We start from the raw sequence: 19742 nt of genomic DNA, 5'->3' as shown, positions 1-19742 counted from the left end.
CTTAAATCGAAGTGAAAAACTACAGCATTTGTTGTTTATTGCACAGTAGTATGACATTGTTATACTGCTGCATAAAGTTTTCGGGAGAAGGTTCAGGTTTCATGATTGGACATGCAAAGTGTCTGAACATAGGGGTTCACCAATATTTAACACTGGTTTCCTCTTATGAAGACCACACACTTTCATTAATCGTAACCAAGTGGCTTTAATGGTCTTAACTCCTAAACTTGATGAGACCATAACCATGAGGGTAGCAGATCAGGAAAAAAGTTTTTTGACAGGGATTGACAAATGACCTGGGACTTGTTGGTACTAAAAGCTGACAGCAGGAGCCAAGCATGCCAGCTCCGTTCTGTCGAAGCAATCAAAACGTAGGTTAGAATTACAGCAGAGTAAAGCATATGACCTCTTACATAGCAGCTAGAGGTCGAATCAACTCTAGTCCTCTATTCACTAGATGGTGGCAACATTTGATTTATTCCTTCATTGCTCTCAACAAATTCATTTCACAACAAGCTCATATGCCAAGACTCGTCATTAAAATTCCACTTTTATTGACATTCGCTGACATTCATCTAGAGTTGCTCGTAATGAGTAAGCAGCTTCTTACTTCACAGTTCAGAGCTGTTGACGGACGGATCAGATTTTGTCTCCTCACGCTGATTCGTTCGCTATAGATGCCAGAATCATCGCCTGTACAGTGATCAGTGTGCTGTTTAATGGATCAAATTGAAAGCCACTTAAAGGGGTTTGGGGGAGAGTCGTGATACAGTATCTGACTTTAATGACTTCAGTACATTCTCCTGTTTGCTTTATGTTGTTTTGTTGCATTCGAAAGGGCTGCAAACAGAGCCGTAGAGCGACCTGATGTCGTGCATGAGCTGTACCTCCCACACTGAATCAGTCTCTGTCTAATTGAATTAAAGCTAATGAGTTTACAGACAACATTGTCTGGCTGATTAGAACAATGTCCTAATCAACACGACAACCATTTAAGAAGTCAGATCTCCAACTGTGGTCGATGAACATCGGCCTCCATAACAGACAGCAAAGAATGATTACTAAACTGTTCGTGTTGTTTTTTGCTGTCAGTGTTAAACACATAACTTTTATAAAGATTAATCTGTTTACAAGGCAAAAGTTTTATTAAACGAAATGTAAATTTGCTCAATTAGACTGTCATTGACCAAGCTGCTTTCTCCTCTGCTTTCTTTTAGGCTGTGTGATCAGAGGAGAGAGGGAGTGAACCAACTGTGAGACAGAAGAAGAAGAAGAAAACGAGAAGAAAGGCAGTGACGTGAAAGTCGGTGATGAGTTTCCGCGGCAACAGGCAACATCTTAGCTAATGAACTAGGAAGTTCATCAACAACATTTTGTTAGCAAAAACAGTATATCAACTCAGTGGGGGCGGAGCTCCACTGAGAGGAACCAGAAAGTAGGAGGGCGGAGTGAAGTGCACGGTTGCTCGGGTCGGGCAAGATGGTGACGCTGATAATGAAGCGGCAGGGCCTCGGGCTGCTGAGGACCTTCCTGGTGTTGCTGGGAGTTTCTGCACTCTGTAGTGTTGCGTCAGGAACCCGGAAAGGAAATGCTTCCGTGGATCAAAGGGGCCACAGACACAGACATACAGGTATGACAAAAGCAAAAATGTTTACTTGTTATTTGCCATTAACAAATGTAGAGGTGCAACTTTTAGTTAAAAAATCACACTATTTTGATAATCAATTAATCATTTGGGGTCATTTTTTAAGAAAAAATGCCAATTTTCTCTGGTTCCCACTTCTTAAATGTGAATATTTAACGGTTCTTTAGTCCTCTATGACAATAGACTGATACAAACTGTAAACTATATTTGTGGACTGTTGGTTGGCACAAAAGAAGACATTTTAGAATGCACCTTGGGCTGTGTGAAACAGTGATCAACATTATAGACCAAACAACTAACTGATTGACCAAGAAAATATAATAAACATAACCATTAGTTGCATCCTTAAACATGTGCCACGTTATAGGAAGTTTCCTACATCTGGCTCCATAATACTGACAACCGTGTCAAAACACAGATGGTCACACACACCACTGCCCTCTCATTTGTATATTTTAAAACCGACACTGAACCTTCTCTAAATTATTTCCTTTTGTGAATGAGTCACTTTGTACTTCAGAGTCCTGACAGTTCATTTTTGACAATTATGATACAGAGATTTTAACATCCAAGCTGCAAACCCTTTACATTTGCGAATTGGAAAAGCACAACATTCACATTTTTTGTCAACAATGTGATCTCATACTCTAAAGATCTCCCAAGACGGTTTGGATAATCAGGTCTTAAGTGCATCTTGAGTGTATTTACACTGAGATTTTATGCAATTGTCTTCTATCCAATTACAGTTTAATCACCCGGGAAATATGTTAATGCAAGTCTCTTTCTTTTGCTTTACCTTTACTTACATAGCAAAGATTTACTTAGCCCTTTTTTTTTTTTTAATAAAGGCATCCTTACGCTACACGCTGCAGCTGCTCAGTGCAAACACAGGTTAAGTGTCTTGTGACGAGCCACCTAAAAAACTACTTGTTGAAGAATGTGTCGTTCACACCGCCCACCTACATTTTCTCAGCTGGGATTTGAACTGGTGACCCATAATTAGTAAGCGGGCCTCTCGGTTCATGAATTACTGCTTCCCACCCGCTTTTGAATTCAATCAAAATTGAACATAAATATATATAATATAAATATCGAAAGTGTTCTCTGAAAATGAACTGCAGTTGCGTTGAATCAATTCACTCAACACAGAGTGACCTAAATGAGCCCTCTCATTTTGCTTCTAACCGGTAAAACATTGATTGAAAGCCTGCAGGAGATGTGTTATCGACTCGAATCGGTTAAAAGAAAAATATAGTATTGGTTGAAAGACATGTGTTGATGTCAGGATTGATGTTTTTGTGCTTGTAGGTCACTTGCCGATGCATAGACACAAACAAAGAGCGGGCAAGGAAGGGCAGGTGCTCCACAGGTCCAAACGAGGTTGGGTCTGGAATCAGTTCTTCGTAATTGAGGAGTACACTGGACCTGACCCGGTTCTGGTGGGCAGGGTGAGTATAATAAGTCTTAAACTCTTCTTCTTCTTGTAGCATGTAGCCACATCGCCCTATAGTGACAGTCATGGCGGGGGCATGCAAGGTGATAGAAAACAACCAGCTCCAATAGGACTTAAATGTGCTTTTCCCATTCATCAAGGTAGAGAGAGAGAGAGAGAGAGAGAGGTCATGTTCACATTCAAGGGTGAGGATGATTGGTGGTGCTCCTCCACAACAACAACATCACTCAAACCAAGCAGCGGCTGTCATAACAAACAACAAATGATGTTTACAATGCGTCATATTTCATAAGTCTTGGGGCTGTAAAGGAAGAACAAGAGTTTAATTGAATGTTGAACATCCTTCAGTGTTTTGGATGACAACGTTTTAAATCTCTTACTTATTAGTGTTTGCCTGTCTCACACAGCACATATACTAGCTTGTCTATCTCGGTCTCTCAGCTTATTTAACTTGTAGATTTGAGGAATAGAAGTCTCACTCCGTCTTTGTTTTCCTTCTGGTTTCTCTCATTTGTTTCTCACCTCACTTCCTCCTCTTCCTCTTCCTCCAGCTCCACTCAGACGTAGACTCAGGCAACGGCAACATCAAGTATATCCTGTCCGGCGAAGGTGCGGGAACAATCTTCGTTATTGATGACAAGACGGGCAACATCCATGCCACCAAAACCCTGGACCGTGAGGAGCAGGCCCAGTACACTTTAACAGCCCAGGCTGTGGACAGAGACACAAATAAGCCTCTGGAGCCGCCATCGGAGTTCATAGTGAAAGTTCAGGACATCAACGATAATCCTCCTGAGTTTCTACATGGGCCGTACTATGCCAGGGTGCCTGAGATGTCCAATGTTGGTGAGTAGTAAAAGAACGGGTCTGGGAAGAGGAGGGAAGGTGTTGTTAAATTGTTTAAAAGCCTTGAATGTTCAAGGCTAGTGAGAAGGAAAGAAACGCTAATCAGGAAAGCTGCAAATGGACATTTCATTTTTGATGAATACTAACGGCAGTTTAGTAGTAATAGTAGCAGTATTTCAATAACTGAATAATCGTTTCTGTTTCTGTCTCAAATTTACTGCTTTTCTTTCTCATAAGAGGCAGCTAATTAAAAATATTCAGGTTTTGGACTGTTGGTCGGGCAAAACAAGCAAATTGAAGACATCACCCCAGGGCCTGAGAAATTGGGAACACCATTTTTCACAAATTTTAACATTAGATAGATAGACTATCAATTAATCAATGATGAAATTAATCATTAGATGCAGTCCTATTAACACTCTCCCTGTTTTAAGTCTGGGTATATTTGTGAAACTGAACAGATTTGTTGTTTTTTCTGCATATAATTTGATAAGCGATTCAGAGGAGATAATCCAATCCCTCCTATTTATATTGAGTGACGTTTGTTAATGAAGTCACTGATGGAGTTCATCATCAGTGAGTTCATCGTCAGCCTTTTTCATACATAATTAATTATCACTGAAATCTGAAGACAGGAAGTGTGACCGAGAAGAGGATAACGGACAGCTCCATTAGCGGATGCATCCACCTCCTAAAAAGCCTTCTTATTGTACCTAAAAGGCAATAAAATGGGCAGAAGCAAAGAAATATTCAGCACCACATTGGCATGGGCAAGAACTCCTACCATCTCCTTAGACTCTCCTTACTTAGGGCCTCTGATCTTGATAGATTTTCTTTCCAGATATTATGTGGTCTTGGAGAGTCTTCAACCCCTCAAGACTGGCCTTAAATGAACCGCACTGGCAGTGGTTCTGCCCGAAACTCTGAAAGCTAGAGGACTCCCTCTTTTGAATGGATTGGACTTTCAAAGAAAGAACTTATCAAAGGACTTCTGAATGATTTCTGTTCAGGCTTTTTTCACTCATCCGCTTCTTAAACTGAAACCTGAATACAGGAGTCTGGCAGGGGGAGGCCACTGGTTGCCATCAGCCTCGAACCACAGACGTGGAATAGCAAGAAAAAGCTGTAATTTGACTAACTAGGTCCAGGTTCCCTCATGGATGTCAGAATTAGAACAAAGAGAGAAGGCAGTCTCTTTCAAATTAACATTCTTGGTAATTTATCTTGTACACTTAAGGTAGCTGCCACATTGAGACCAGGACTGAATGAAACTTGATTACAGTTATATACCCAATGGATTTTGTATGGAGTAGGATGGTGGTGTTCACATAGCTGCAACTGGAAATGTCCTAAAAGCATAAAGAGTATTGGAGAAAGGTTGTGAAGTAGATAAATTAACAAGTTTACACTGTGTAATTGATGTGAAGCATCACCCAAAATCAGGCCCAACCAGTATCATCCAGTTGCAGAGATGCAGCACAAGCAGTTTTAGATCTGCATTTCTAGTCCAGGCAAGAAAATATAACAGCTCCAGTTAAAACTACAAGTGTAAACATGTTGATATTCATCTTTTCACATAAGGAAAGAAAAACTTGTAGCACCTGCTGGAAATGAAGCAGTTGCAATTACAGCTGCATTTTTCATTTTTTATAGTTGCTTTCTTTGTATGTTATTATGAGGTTTTGTGTTTTACATTTTTATCCAAAGCATATTTTTTGGTGAACACTAAGAATAGTTTGTGTGTTCTTGTGGGTCCTCCGTCCTCACTGACTTTCCTGGTTACATTGCAGGGAAGAGAAGGCTCTAACCAGATTTTATCTGTCCAAAGAAAAAACGGGAGTACAGAGTACAGAACAAAGTGAGAAAAACAAAACAATAAAAAATGGCAACTAGGCTAAGTTCTATCTTTGATGGTCTGATGGTTGAGTGCCTGAAAAAGATCATTAAGTCTTACTTAAGGAAAATTTAAGGATTTACAAAATCTTCAAAAGTTAACAAGATGGTGGTATTTTACAGCCACAAGCTTAATTTATTTTGATTTGACTGAATGCTATAATGTTATTTTTTATTTTTATTATTTGTTGGTGTAGAATAAAATGTAAAACCTTATAAAACTGCTATAAATAGAAGAGACCTGCAGCTGTAACACTCATTAGCTGCAGATGGTGCAAGTGTTGAGTGACATAAGATACTTTTCTTTCTTTTTTTTATTGGTGAAGCTTAATACAACATGTGAGACAACAATTACATTTCCAAGACAAGGGGGAAGGGAATAAGTGTAAGCTGACATTTACATGTCTGTGTGGAACATTATTACTCTTCTTTCCAATTGGTGGTGCAGGTTGAGAAAAAGTGACTTACTTTGATGAGTTGTGTCACACCTGAAAAAGGACATTTCAACAATTATGCAAAAATAACAATGTATTTTACACTTCTGCTAATTTAATTTATGTGCCCTGTTTGCTCAGCTTACCTGTGTCAAGTTCAAATAAGAGAAGTTTGCTAGAAATAAATTGCTGTCGGGTAGAAACAGCACATCTTTAAAATATCAATTTTGGGAGGACTTAGATAAACCACCTTGTTTTTTGAGCTTGACAACCATGCATTTTTCAGATTATCCAATAGCTTCTGAAATGGTTTCATAAATCCAGGGGTTGTACAACTATGTCAATGGATGGAAGAAATGTAATGTTTTATTTAAAACGTGAAAATCTCCTAAATTGGAGAGTGGATGTTTCCGCCTGACAATGATGAAATGTAGAGAAATAATAGTTGAGACCAGCCTCACAGGAGCAATTCAGCTGCAGTGTCTGAGAGAAGGGGGAGTGTTTTTTTTTCATTCCCTTTTTCCAATCCAGCCGGTGAAGGCAGGTGAATTGGCACACACTCTTTGACAAGCGACTTTGTCAAACCGTTCTTGAACTGAATCGCTGAGGTAGAGTCGTCTTTCTGACTTGTCTGTCATGTGTGTGCGTCTGTCCCGTAGGTACGTCGGTGATGCAGGTGACAGCTACAGATGCTGATGACCCCACCTACGGCAACAGTGCCAGACTGGTGTACAGCATACTGCAAGGACAACCGTATTTCTCTGTGGAGCCACAGACAGGTGAGGCTGAAAACAGAAACCGTGCCCTCGGTCTACAGACATCTACGCCGCAACCTAACACAGAGTTACAACCCTAGCAATGAGGCTGATGTAGTATCAGACAGATATAGAAATCAAACAGACAGACCTACATGATTCTTCTAGTACCATACTAAACGTCTGCAAAGGGAGAGTATGAAGTCACATGTTCCAAACACTTTCATTTGGTTTCTCTGCAACTGACTCATTGAGTATTGACTTTCCTTAAACCTGTCTCTTTGGATTCACCTTCAATTAGTAGCTCAACCAGATCTATGCAATGTGGAGACAATTAATAGAATTATTTCTCACAGCTGATATTTGCACATCTACATTATGATATTAACCATCTTTGGTCAAACTAACAAATTCAGCTCATTCAGCTCAAACTTCATTAGAAAACCTGCTTTTCAAACGATACACAAAGGTGTGTGCACTCAGCTCAATGTGCAAAATAAAAACACCTTGAGCTGAGTATAAAATAAAACATGAAAAACATACAAAACAACATACATGCCAACATACATGAGTGGCAGCTGCTGTGCGCTGTCCCGCCTTAAAACTTTAAATCATTATTATTAAATATATTGCAGCATTAAGAATCAAAAATATGATTTAAGCATGATTGTCTGTCACAACATTGTGGACCACAAGCCTTAACTGCTATTTCCACCTTAGCTACCAGCACTTAACATGTCCTTGTGGGAACTGCTTTCCAATAAGACTGTCATATTTTTACCTTCTACCACTCTTAATGTAAAAAGCTAAGAGCTCACTGCTGCAGGGATCATGTTACAGCACTGCCGTTTCCACTAAAATCAGTGAGGAAAAGAAGGCACTGCTGTAAAAAAAAAAAAAAAAAGGTCCCCAGAGGACATTTAGCCTGGTCTCTGCAGAGCTCAGGCCTAGTATTTGGGTTTTCACTGAAAGAAGAAATTGGAAGTAAGGACGGAGGTTAGGGCAGACACGGAGCTGTGTTGTATCAGAGAGAGTGAAGAAGAATAGAAAGACAGAGGTTAGGGTAGAAGAGGAAAGAGAAAAATTGATGTAGAGAGAGAGAGAGTTTGTGGAAAGAGAGTGGTTAGGGCATGGAGAGGGAGAGAGATTTGGGCAGAGTAAATCTGGCTAATCAAACCAGTGTTGGGTATTTGACTGGCTCAAATCCACAGCTCACATTTCTAATTGGTTTGGAGATTATCAGCTTTTCATGCTGTCACACACACACACACACACACACACACACTCGCACACACACGTACAGTATATGCACACACAGTTGGCATAATATGACAGTAGAAAGCCTCAACTCCCTGAAACTGCAGCTAGACATGTGGAGAAAGAAAGAGAGAGATGGAAAGAGAGCAGCGGGTGATGAATTAAACAGAAAGAAAAGATTACTGGGGCTTGAAATGGAGAAAAATAAGACTTCACACATGTTTAACCAGAGTTCTTATTTGTGGGGATGATGAGTGATGACATGTTTCTTCCAAAATGGAATATCTTGAAATAAATGGCACCTTAGTCTTAGGAATGCAGATCACGTTGTAAGTTTTCTGCTTATCAACTGGTTTTATTTTTTAAAATATAAACTTAAGAATTACATATGTAAACAGACACTTATAGACAGAGCATAAATACAGATACAAACATGTATTATGTCCCTTTATGCATGGGTTATTAGAGCATTGATTTGATGTTAAATCCCTCCCTCCAGGTATAATTCGTACGGCCTTGCCAAACATGGACCGCGAGGCTCGCCAGGAGTACGACGTCGTCATCCAGGCCAAAGACATGGGTGGTCACATGGGCGGGCTGTCGGGGACCACCGAGGTTAAAATCACTCTCACGGACGTCAACGACAACCCTCCGAAGTTCCCACAGAGTGAGTATAAACACAGATCTATCTAAACGTATCATTTCCCCTCTGTGTGATGTTTCCTTTACAGTGTCAAGCCTTTCACATTAAAGTCACATGTGTACCTCCAGCACACAGCTTTATATTCCTTTCTACATGTGTTTAAATCATTTTTTGCACTTGTGTATATATGTGTGTGTGTGCATATAGCCCTGCTAGCTAGCAATATAGAAAACCGGGGAAGTCACTGTAGGAGGCACAAACGATAACTTAAGAAATCAATTATTAAAGGTACTTACTGGCCCCCTGCAATGTCCTCGGGCGTGTGTGCATCTGTGTGTGTTAGTGTCTGTGTGCATGTATTAAAACCTCTCCCTGGGACATCTGTTGAATCACTGATTTGCTGAGCAATAAAAAGTAGTGAAATATTTATTCTGGATTTGTCAAGAGCTGTTGATTTGATGTTTAAAGATGACATGAGACAAGAGAAAGACAGTATTTGAAGGATTTTTTTAGTAAAAGCAGTTGAAAAATGCTGAATTGGTATATACAAAAAGCAAATATGAGGATTAATCTTACCGACCATCACAACAATGCAATCAAGAAGGGCTCCATTGATTAGTAAGTTAGAAAAGTAATCACCAACTGTTATGATCATCTGAAATTGCTAAAAAAGAAAAAAAAAAAGCTCAAATTCTTTGGTTCCAGCTTCTTAAATGTGAATATTGTGTGGTTTGTGTAGTCATCTATAACAATGAACTGATTATCTTTGAGTTGTAGGCTATTGGACGGGACAAAACAAAACATTTTAGATTGCATCTTGGGCTTCGGGCAGCCCTACAATCAAGTAAACAAACAGTACTTTTCTGATTGGACTTAATGAAACCCTTTCTATATTACTTTTTTTTTGTTTGTTTGTTTCTTCTCTCTGTTCAGCTGGCTGCCATATGTGTAGCTCAATGTCGTCACTGTTTACTAAAAAATAAGGTGTCACAAAATCTAAAATGTAGTAAGGAGACAACTGTAAAGCCTGTATCTGCCCAGGTAAGACTCAGCCTCTGTGGTTCACCTGATAGAAACCTCAGCAGTGATTTGTACCACTGCATTTTTTTCAATCAGTATCCAGTCCACCTCTACGTCCAGCATCCCCCTCTTCTTTCTATATATCTTCTCTTTCCCCCTGTCTTTCCCACTTAGACTTTCCTTTTGCCTCTATATGTTGTATTCCCTTTCTTTTCCTACTTCCTCATCCCCCTCCCCTACCCTCCTGTAGCTCTGTGCAGAGGGAGTCCTGGCAGAGATTCAGCAGAGTAGCTGCAGGATTGGATGGCGAGAAGAAGGGAAGAGAGAAAAAAAAAAAAGGAGACGAGGGCTCAGGATTTAGCCTGGGGAGAAGCTGAATAGGCGAGAAAAGGGAGAGACACGAGCAGAAGCTGTGAGGGAGGGAATGTAAGAGACACAGAGATGCAGAGAAGGAGAAAACGAGACTGTCAAAACCATCGCTCCAGTTCCCGCGTATTCCGACACGCAAACTGTGTCTCGCAATGCAGCAAAAATCTGATTGTTCAGGCCATGACAAAAGGACATTTTGAGGGAATTTAGATGCTTTATGAGGATAAGTTTCCATAGCAAGATATCCACATTTTCATAGAGTCATGTGTTCTTAAATAAAAAACGAATGGCATAAAGTTGAAACATGTTTAAACCAAGTCAACGGGGCCTAAAATGGTACAGGGTTGATGGATAACAGTTGAATTTGGTGGCAAATTCTCAACATCTGTTGTGTATGTTTATATTAAATAGCATTTAAGGCAGCAGTTTTTTTTAAGTAACTAAAATATCCATGAATGAAAAAACTGTTAAGTGACATTCAGGCAAAAGTTGAAGAGGAACAGTCCCAGAGTCGCTGCTGTGGCACCTAGTGGACTTCTAGTAGCTCCTTCACTTTCACTTTTCTGTCTCCATATCCAACACGGATATAAAACATTTTTAGAATAAGATAAGGACAAAAATAGCAGGTTTTATGACCAAACATTTTCACTCATAAGTGTTTACAAAGCACTTCCTTGCATTACTTAAATGTCAGCTTTGCATCACTGACAGTTTACATCTGTGATACAAGACAACACACCAAACAGCAATATGTTGAGGTAGAGAGAACCTTTGTTAAAAGAAAAAAAAAAAAGTAGAGGCAGTACAAACACCTGCAAGAAAAGTCTCCCAGATGGTGTGAATGAGGACAGTGATTACTTATTTAGTAGTTGGGCAGAGTGAGGGAGAGCAGAAAGAGACAAAAAAAAAATGGGAAATGAGATAAGCAAGTAAGCAAGAAAGAAAAACAGAGCGAAAGCAAGAGGCGGAAAAGAGACAAACTTATACAAAGAAAGAGAGAGAGAACAACGAAAAAGAGATGAATACAGACAGAAAAAAAGATATATGGCACAGCATGACTCCCTCTTATGTGTTCCAGCAGCTTTTCAGTTTCCATTTGAGCTGCTGTAGTTTTTTATTTTTTCTTCTTTCACTCCGAGGCTCGATCTGTCTCTCCGTTTCTCGATGACTTTTCCGTCCCTGTAATTTTCTCCCTGTCACCTCATTATCAAGCATCCGTCATTTACCGCCCCAAAAAACCCACCGCAGCACAGACAGAAGGAGGAGCAGAAAAAACAAAAGCTACTGTTTTTTTTTTTTTTTAACTCGGTCTGACTTTAATCTTTATTTGACTGACGTGACGGAGATGGTTTTGTTAAATACTGTTAATATATGTCAGCCGCCGTTCTTCACAGCTAGCCGCCTCTCATTCTTGTTTAAACACGAACGGAGCAAAACATAATAATATCCATTTGAAGCTGTGAAAGATAATCTTTTTTTGTTGATATCTGCCGGCTTCTATTTGCATATATCAACTACCTCCAGTGTCTTTTTTAGGGTTGCTATTACAGGACTGTCTCTTCTCATCATTAAAAAACAAACCAGGTTCTATCAATAATAAACCCCTGACTCGACTTAACTTGAAAAGATGATTACCGTTCAGAAGCCCACTCCTGTGTCACCGCGGGGATGTTAAATCCGTCTTCAAACTTTTAGTTGAAGTTCTTCTCTCAGGGTTACAAATACAAGTGATGCTGTGTTGAAACTTAGTGACTGAGATGACACATAGTGTATCAATGGTCCAACAAAACATAGTCCTAGTTATAAATAATGATAAACTTTATTTATATAGCGCTTTAGCCATGTCAATGATCTGCATGCTTAAAAACATAGAGAGACAGAGAACTGTGCTACTGTAACACTCATTATACTTTTCATATCTGCATAGTCACGAGGGTTTGCTTAATGTAAATTTTATCATCACATGTCCTCAAGGGTCCACGCAGACTTCTCAAAGCCTCAAAATCTCTGTCTGTTCAATACTGCATGAGTCGACTGCATGTGTGTAACCATGTCCACTTATGCAAACACCAGATATACTATAAGTGGAACCATGTCAGCTTAGGTTTTGGAGTATATTCGGCCCTTTAAGCACACAGGATGTTGAGTGGAGTGGATGACTACCATCGTCTCAGGAAATTAAAACATGTAGCAACCATGAAGCTAAATACTCAAACTGAAACTGAATCATGTTAAAATCACCAACATGGTGTTAGTCATGTGAAGTGTTGCAACGTTTAACAGATGTTTTTCAGCTTACACCAAAAAATATGCTCTCCGTGTTCCTCAAACATGTTTCGTGTGATCAAAATATCGACACATTTCCCACAATAGAGTAATATAACAAATTATTGTTCCGAATTTAGTCCTTTACATTAAAATGACTTCTCTGTGAGATTGTGGTGAAGCTTTTTTATTGGTGTTTATATTTAAACTGTGCTGGTGTGCTTATAAGACATCTGAGTGAATACAAATAGCGCAATTATTTATGTTGGAGTTTAATGAAAGCAACAAATGACTGTCATTTTCACTTCCTCATAGAGCAAAACAAAACAATGTTTTTACAAACGACAGATGATTCATGAGCGTATGACTTATTTTTTTAATGACCCTCACTGAAACTCACGTTTACGTCCACTGTGGTCCTCGAAAGTAAACGTACATTTCCTGTATGTCCTGTGCTTCATTTTAGCCTGCAGCCAGGTATGCCGGGCTGCCTGTGTGTTCTGTCATACAATGTTTAACTCAGCTGCCAGAAGCCATTGAAGTTAAGCTACTTAGGAAAAGCAAGAATAGAACGACAGGAGAAGAGAGGGAGGGAAAGGGGCAGAGGGAGGGCAGGGATGAAATGAGCTTTTAGCCAGAATAGGCATGCAGGAGAGAGAGAGAGGAGGAGGAGGAGGAAGAGGAGGAGGAGAGGAGAAATAGCTATGAGAGAAATAGGGTGGAGAGAAGGGAGGAGAGGATGGATGGAGAGATTTGGAAGGGATAGAGCGGAAAGGGAGGAAGCCAATGAGAGATGGAGAAGGAGGGAAACATACTAGCGAGATAGCAAGAGCAAGACAGCCAAACAATATGGAGAGACGTTTAAAACGCAGGGACAGAGATGAAGAGGAGGGATTTGGTGAGGATCGATGGAGATGTGGTGGAAAAAAAAAAAGTAGAGGGTCGGGTGGTGACAGGAGGGACTCGGGCTTGGATGGATCAAGTCCTGTGAATCGTTCTCCTCTTCCTCTCGCATTTTTGCCTGGAAGCCACATGACCAAATGAATTTCATGATTCACAGGATTGCGAGACCTGGACGAGAAGGATAAACATGCTAACAGTGTACAAGCCATAAAATGATGAGTCCGCTCTGTGCTCAAAGCCTAGAACCAGAGTAGGAGGAGGCGGGGAAGGAGGAAGGAGGAGGAGGAGGAGGAGGGATCGGGGAAAGAACGGAGAGATTTGGGAAAAGCGTGGAAATAGGATGAAAGACAGAGGTGAGACAGGGAGGAGAAGGATTTCATGATAAAATGAGCAAAGACAGAAGACAGATGAGATTAAATGGGTGAAGATTTTGAAGAGGAGTGAAGTGATAGGCAGAAAGAGCGCATGAGAGACGTGAGAGAGGGAGAAAGGATAAAAGAGGAGAGAGAGAGAGAGTAGACATATGGTCCTACTGCTCTCATTCCACAAGCCAGGTGTCTACTCCCTCAGACACACACATACACACACCTGACACTATAGGGGATATTAATATCCTTGGGGCCATATGAGACAGATGGTATAGTTCATGTTAATCCCTCTCTGCCCTCCAAAACTGACCCTGCTTCAGATAGTAAACACAGTGGCAGACAGCCAGGAATTCTCTAAAGACTCTTCAAGAGTGTTGAATACCAAAACCCACGTGACCAGACGTTGACATCACCATATTTTTTTATTTTTTTATTTTCAGGTGTGTATCCCATGTCTGTATCAGAGGATAAAGTGCCAGGAGAGGAGGTTGGTCGTCTGAAGGCCAAAGACCCTGACCTTGGAGACAACGGGCTGGTCAACTACCGCTTAATAGACGGAGATGGAATGAGCATGTTTGAACTATCAACTGACTCCGAGACCAGAGAGGCCGTTATCAAACTGAAGAAGGTAAGAAAGAGACGTAAATGAACTTAAACCCGCATTAACAGATTTTTTGGCCAATCGGGAGAAGCGGAAACTGACATATCATACCTTTTTAAGTTGATATGTTGAACCTGGTAGCAAACAGTTGCATTTACACATCATTATCATTCATTTGGAGTCATGTTTCTGTCCACCTGGTGAATTTAACTCCAATATTCACTCTGTTTTAGCTCTTCTGTTTGGTCTCTACCAACTCCTGAGGGAAATATCAGGCTCTTTAGCTGCTAAATGCTCCTCTATGCTCACCAGCTAATCGCTAACTGTGTCGGTTTGCCGTTTGGTAATGAGCAGGTAGCGTACAGTGGGTTTTTAGAGCTTATTCTCTGAAAACCGCTGCCTGCTGCGGCCTGAAAACAACTCTACGAGAGTGCTGAGAGTGAACCAAAACAGTAAAGTTGCAGCTGGACAGCTAAATAATGAGCTGAAACTCACTATAAAGCTCCATAAAGCCGAAGGGAGCTGCAGAGTCGCTGAGAATTCTCTGTAGGTTCGTCGCTACGAGCAACGCCCACCACATTACACACCGTCAGTTAATGTTGTTATATTGTTATTATGAAGAATATTGATTATAGCCTCTTTAAGGGAAGGATAGTAAGGAAGGATTGCAGAGGAATGAACTTGGGATGACAGGACAGACAGTCAAGGCTAGTCAGTCGGGAATATCAGCAGGCATTATAATGAAAAATGTCCTTCATAGTAAGTTTATCACATCCAAAGGAAAGGCAAGATTTCCTGATTTATAGCTGACAGTTCATGATGGCAAAATCCACAATAATAGAGATGCTGGTTGTTGTTCCTCTGGTCATAAAAGTTCAGAACATTTGATCAGTTGTAGCACTTTCTGGTGAAAAACGTTGGTCTAATGTCAGCTGATAGTGGCTGCTTTAACAGCTAGCTCTTATGGGAGGAAAAAAGTGTACGTCATCACCCACTTTTTCATTTTACCAGCACAGAAATGTAGTCGAGACTGCACTTTTCCTTTAGACCAAGCAGTTTAGTGGGAGCCTCAGCCAACCCACATTTAGGTCTGTGTCCATATTTGTGTGTTAATGTAATGTGTTAGGAAAGAAAGAAAGAAGTAAAGAAAAAGAGAGAGGGGGGGATGGCAAAAGAGTGACACACAAATATGGAGCAGTAAGGTGGGTGAAGGTGTGTTTGTGTGTATGCAAGAGTACATTAATGTCCACGCTTCCCTAGGCCAGAGAGCTCATCCTCTGCACTGACTGTAACACACACACACACACACACACACACACACACACAATAACTATAGCTTTCAGTGATCCAGCTCAGCACACACAATTACTTCTTCTCACTCTTTCTCCCTCCCTCTCTCTAATACACACACACACACACAATCAGTCTCTCCATCTCACACACACATCAATTCATTTCTTCTTCCTCTCTTACACACACACTCTCTCTCTCTCTCTCTCTCTCTCTCTGTCTCTCTCTCTCTCTCTCTCTCTAGGTGAAAAAATGATTTCCATTTACCTTATTATCACACATCGAGACATCTTTTCTTTTTTAATCAAATTTAAAGGTCTACAGTTATGGAATTCATTGAATATCATGACACCGAAGTCGTTATCTTCTTTGCCAGCTTTTAGGACACAGTTAGAAAATGTCTTATTTCATCTTGAACCTGATGGTAAGATGCTTCTGTTGGTTGTACATATCTACTTTCTTTTCTTTTTGTTTGTCTGTTTGTGCTGTGTGGTGTTTTGTTTTGTTTTTGATGAGTAACAATGTCATTTTTTATTTGTTTAAATAAGAGGATGACCAAATAAGCCTTCTAGGCTTCATTCCTCTCCTGCACTGAATTACTGTCTTTTCTATTGGATGTATTTGTATCCTCAATATTGTGCAAATAAACTAAACTAAAACTAAACTACATTAATATGTTGGGGGGGGGGGATGAGAATCAAATGTGCTCCAAAGCCAGTCTTTTTCCTCTCTTTTGGGTCATTATCTTAGAATTTGAAAGAGGACATTTAAGAAGACAATTTAAGGTTAATTTAACTTTAAACTTAATCAAAAGCCCCACAGAATCCCACCTGAACCAATATGTTATGCCATCTGAAAGATGACTGACTATGCAAAAAACTGTCACTTTAAAAAAAAAAAAAAAATCCAAACCATATCCTTATTTGGTGAAAGAAAGAAAGAAAGAAAGTCTTGGTGTTCAAATATGTAATTATGTGCTTGAAAGTATGTGGTGTTCGTGGCAAGTTGCTTTGCCTGTCCAGACAGCGATGACGTAGCTCAAAAGAGCAGCCAGCCTGAACCCACAGCTCGTTTTTACTGATGCTGTGGGAAAATCTTTGTCTGAATCAATCGATACGAGTCTGTTTCTTGTTTTGTTTTTTTTGTTTTGTTTTTTTCTCACAGCCGTCTGCATGAGCGATTCCTCTGCTCCGGCTCAGTGCTGGAGCGTGGCATTAAGACTGCCAGGGTTAGGGGTTCTCTTCCCACTAGTATCACCAGGACTGGGCAGGGAAATGAGTGAACGAATAATGCTCCCTCTACTCTCTCAGAAACAGCAGTTTGTTTGCCCTGGAGCAAGGCAGTTAACCCCCCTGTTCAGGCAGCAGCCAACAGTAACAAACTATGCGGTTGCACTGGGCAGCTCTCAGGTGGGAAATCTCTAAACTGACCAAATTTGAGAAAGAACTGAAATACAGAAAGCCCTTTAAATAAAATGAAAAAAAAAAACACACAGGATCAGTTTAAATGTGCATTTTCATGAAGAGGATTCCTCAAAGAAGGTATTAAAATAGACTAAATAAATGTACTGATGAGTAAAAGAGGACAGTAATGAGAGCAACTGATGACACTCAAGTGGGACACTGTTTATATGTGAGTACACATGAGTGTTTGACTGTAATCCAGCCGAAGGCAGAAAACTGCTTGAGAAGTACTGAATATGTATGTAAACATCTTACGCTCAAACTCAGTAAAACTGAAACTAGACAGAACCGGTGACCTCATTGTACAAACAGACTGGCACACACACACACACACACACACACACACACAGACACACTTGCATATGCCCACAACTCAATGAAGCCACATATACATGCAGACATTCAGCTCCACATAAGTCTTTCTGGAAAGCAGTGCTAATAAGAAAACAGTTGAACTGTAAAATCTCAATTAGTTGGATAAAATCAGTTGTTTTATCATTTATCGAGTTTCATTGAACTATCTGAAGTCATGTCAACTTAAAAGTTTCTTATTACAATCAGAACCAGCTCAAAACATGTAATCATGACTTAGAGTCTTGTGATTTGCCAATATGTGAGAACCATTATAGAACAACTTAGGTTACATTCACATTACAGGCCTTAAAGTCCCAGTGAAACGCAAGTGAGAGCATCTTAAGCTTCTTCCCAGTGAAACTGAATATTTGAGCAGTGTACAGTTACAAGAGGTATTTAAATCAAATCCTTTGCATTTGATTGGACCTCTAAAAAGTGGGTGGGGTTTAGAATTAAGCACGATACGGAGCTGCAGAGAGAAATGAAGAGGACTGTCGGCTCCGCACACACACCTCCCTCACCTGTTGTTAGATTAGGAGGAGGACGAGGGAGAGATGAATGATTTAGACCTCAGCAGCCACGTTGATTTGGAAGTTTTTGCCCACTGATATCCAAACAAACGTCTCTCCTTATCTCTCTCCATATTGGTCTGTTAGCTACTAGACCCACAAACAGTGAAGTGTGGTTTTATATGACAAGTGTGGCTACTCGCTCAAAACCACATTTGATTGGATGAACTTTTGTAAACGCCCCTGAGTGCAGGATGAGTCATTAAACATTTGAAACTATTTTACAGGAAGAGAAAAGAGGGATTTTGATATAAAAATAGTCTGATACTGATTTTTTAAACATATATTTGGCATATAACAGGAGATAAATGAACAATTAACACAGGGACATGGGATTAAAACTGGGTAAATGTATTTTTTTATTTCATGAGGCCTATTTTTTAGTCAGATCTGATCCTTTTGTGTTGATGTCCCACATTCATGTACCCGGCACCCGTGTGTGAACACTGCTGAGGTCCTGCCACACTGACCATTTAACTGAAACGTAAACCTCATGCGTACAAGAATAACAACAATAACGTCATTTGTGTGACAGTCAAATCATAAACATGGATGACATGGCTACATGTCCAGGATTATTTGTTATGGAGAAGCTTCTCCATAAATGTCCGACAAACTTGAAACTTCCCCGTCTCTCCGTTGACTCCCGTCGCCGTTGTCGCTCTCCTCTGTGTTTATTTTTACCGGGCTACGAGGAGCTAGTTAAAAAAAATACATTAATTCGGATCTGACCGTTCTGACAGCATCGCATAGCTAGAGATCAGATATGAATCAGATCTAGGACCACATGTGCAAGTGGCCCAGATCTGATTGGTTTGTCGACACTTCCCTGAAAAAAAAAAAAAAAACAGATCTGAGTCACTTGGAGGCAAAAAAATTGGATTTGGGCCACTTCAGCATGTAATGTGAATGTAGCCTAATTAACAAACTCAACCAACTATTCAGTACTAGTTCAGTTAACAGCCTGGTCGCTTACATTTTTAACTTGAAATAACTTAATGGTGTGTGTGTGCGTGTGCGTGTGTGTGCGTGTGCCACTAACTGACACCAGGAGCTATCACACAACAATCCTTCATCACGGATCCATGTGTGTCTTGGAATAATAGCTTAATCGCCTGAGGCTGATTTGAAGTGTGTGTGTGTGTGTGTGTGTGTGTGAGAGCAGGGAATGAGAGTTGCTCGCACCACGCAACCGACCCACTTGTGCTCCTTTCAATCTGATTATAGCATCTCGACTGGGATGTGTGTGTGAGTGTGTGTGTGTGCGTGTGTGTGTAATTATTGTGTTTTGATGCCTCTCGTGGGAAATCATCACCTTTTGCCCCCTGAAGGCAGCATCATGCAAAATTAAATGCCAAAACACACACACGCTACATACACACAAACACGTGAACACATGTACAGACTCACACCTAAACACACTTTCAAATCAGCATCAGGAGTAGCCTTCACTAATCTCTATTCTCGCACTCTCCTTCTCACAAACACAAACACACACACACACACACACACACACACACACACACACACACACGGGGATGAGCTTTAATCAGCTATTCTCTTTCAACTGTGTCCTGACGAAAGCAGTCCACGGAATATTAAGGAGCTGTGTGT

General features: G+C 40.4%; 1 protein-coding gene across 1 annotated transcript in view; it reads left to right on the top strand.

Annotated features, from left to right (window-relative positions):
* cdh11 (cadherin 11, type 2, OB-cadherin (osteoblast)) overlaps positions 1-19742 on the top strand; it is a 93516-nt gene that overhangs the window by 61262 nt on the left and 12512 nt on the right. Inside the window, exons 3-8 of the mRNA XM_044371990.1 lie at positions 1218-1630; positions 2954-3093; positions 3650-3944; positions 6931-7050; positions 8783-8950; positions 14292-14479. Coding sequence (XP_044227925.1) covers positions 1480-1630; positions 2954-3093; positions 3650-3944; positions 6931-7050; positions 8783-8950; positions 14292-14479 — 1062 coding nt within the window. The 5' untranslated portion in view covers positions 1218-1479. The remainder of the gene's footprint in view (positions 1-1217; positions 1631-2953; positions 3094-3649; positions 3945-6930; positions 7051-8782; positions 8951-14291; positions 14480-19742) is intronic.

The sequence above is a fragment of the Thunnus albacares genome, chromosome 14 (genome assembly GCF_914725855.1).
Source record: "Thunnus albacares chromosome 14, fThuAlb1.1, whole genome shotgun sequence".
Classification (NCBI taxonomy): Eukaryota; Metazoa; Chordata; class Actinopteri; order Scombriformes; family Scombridae; genus Thunnus; species Thunnus albacares.
The sequence above is the reverse complement of the archived record's forward strand: the minus strand, read 5'-3'. Positions and strand labels throughout refer to the sequence as shown.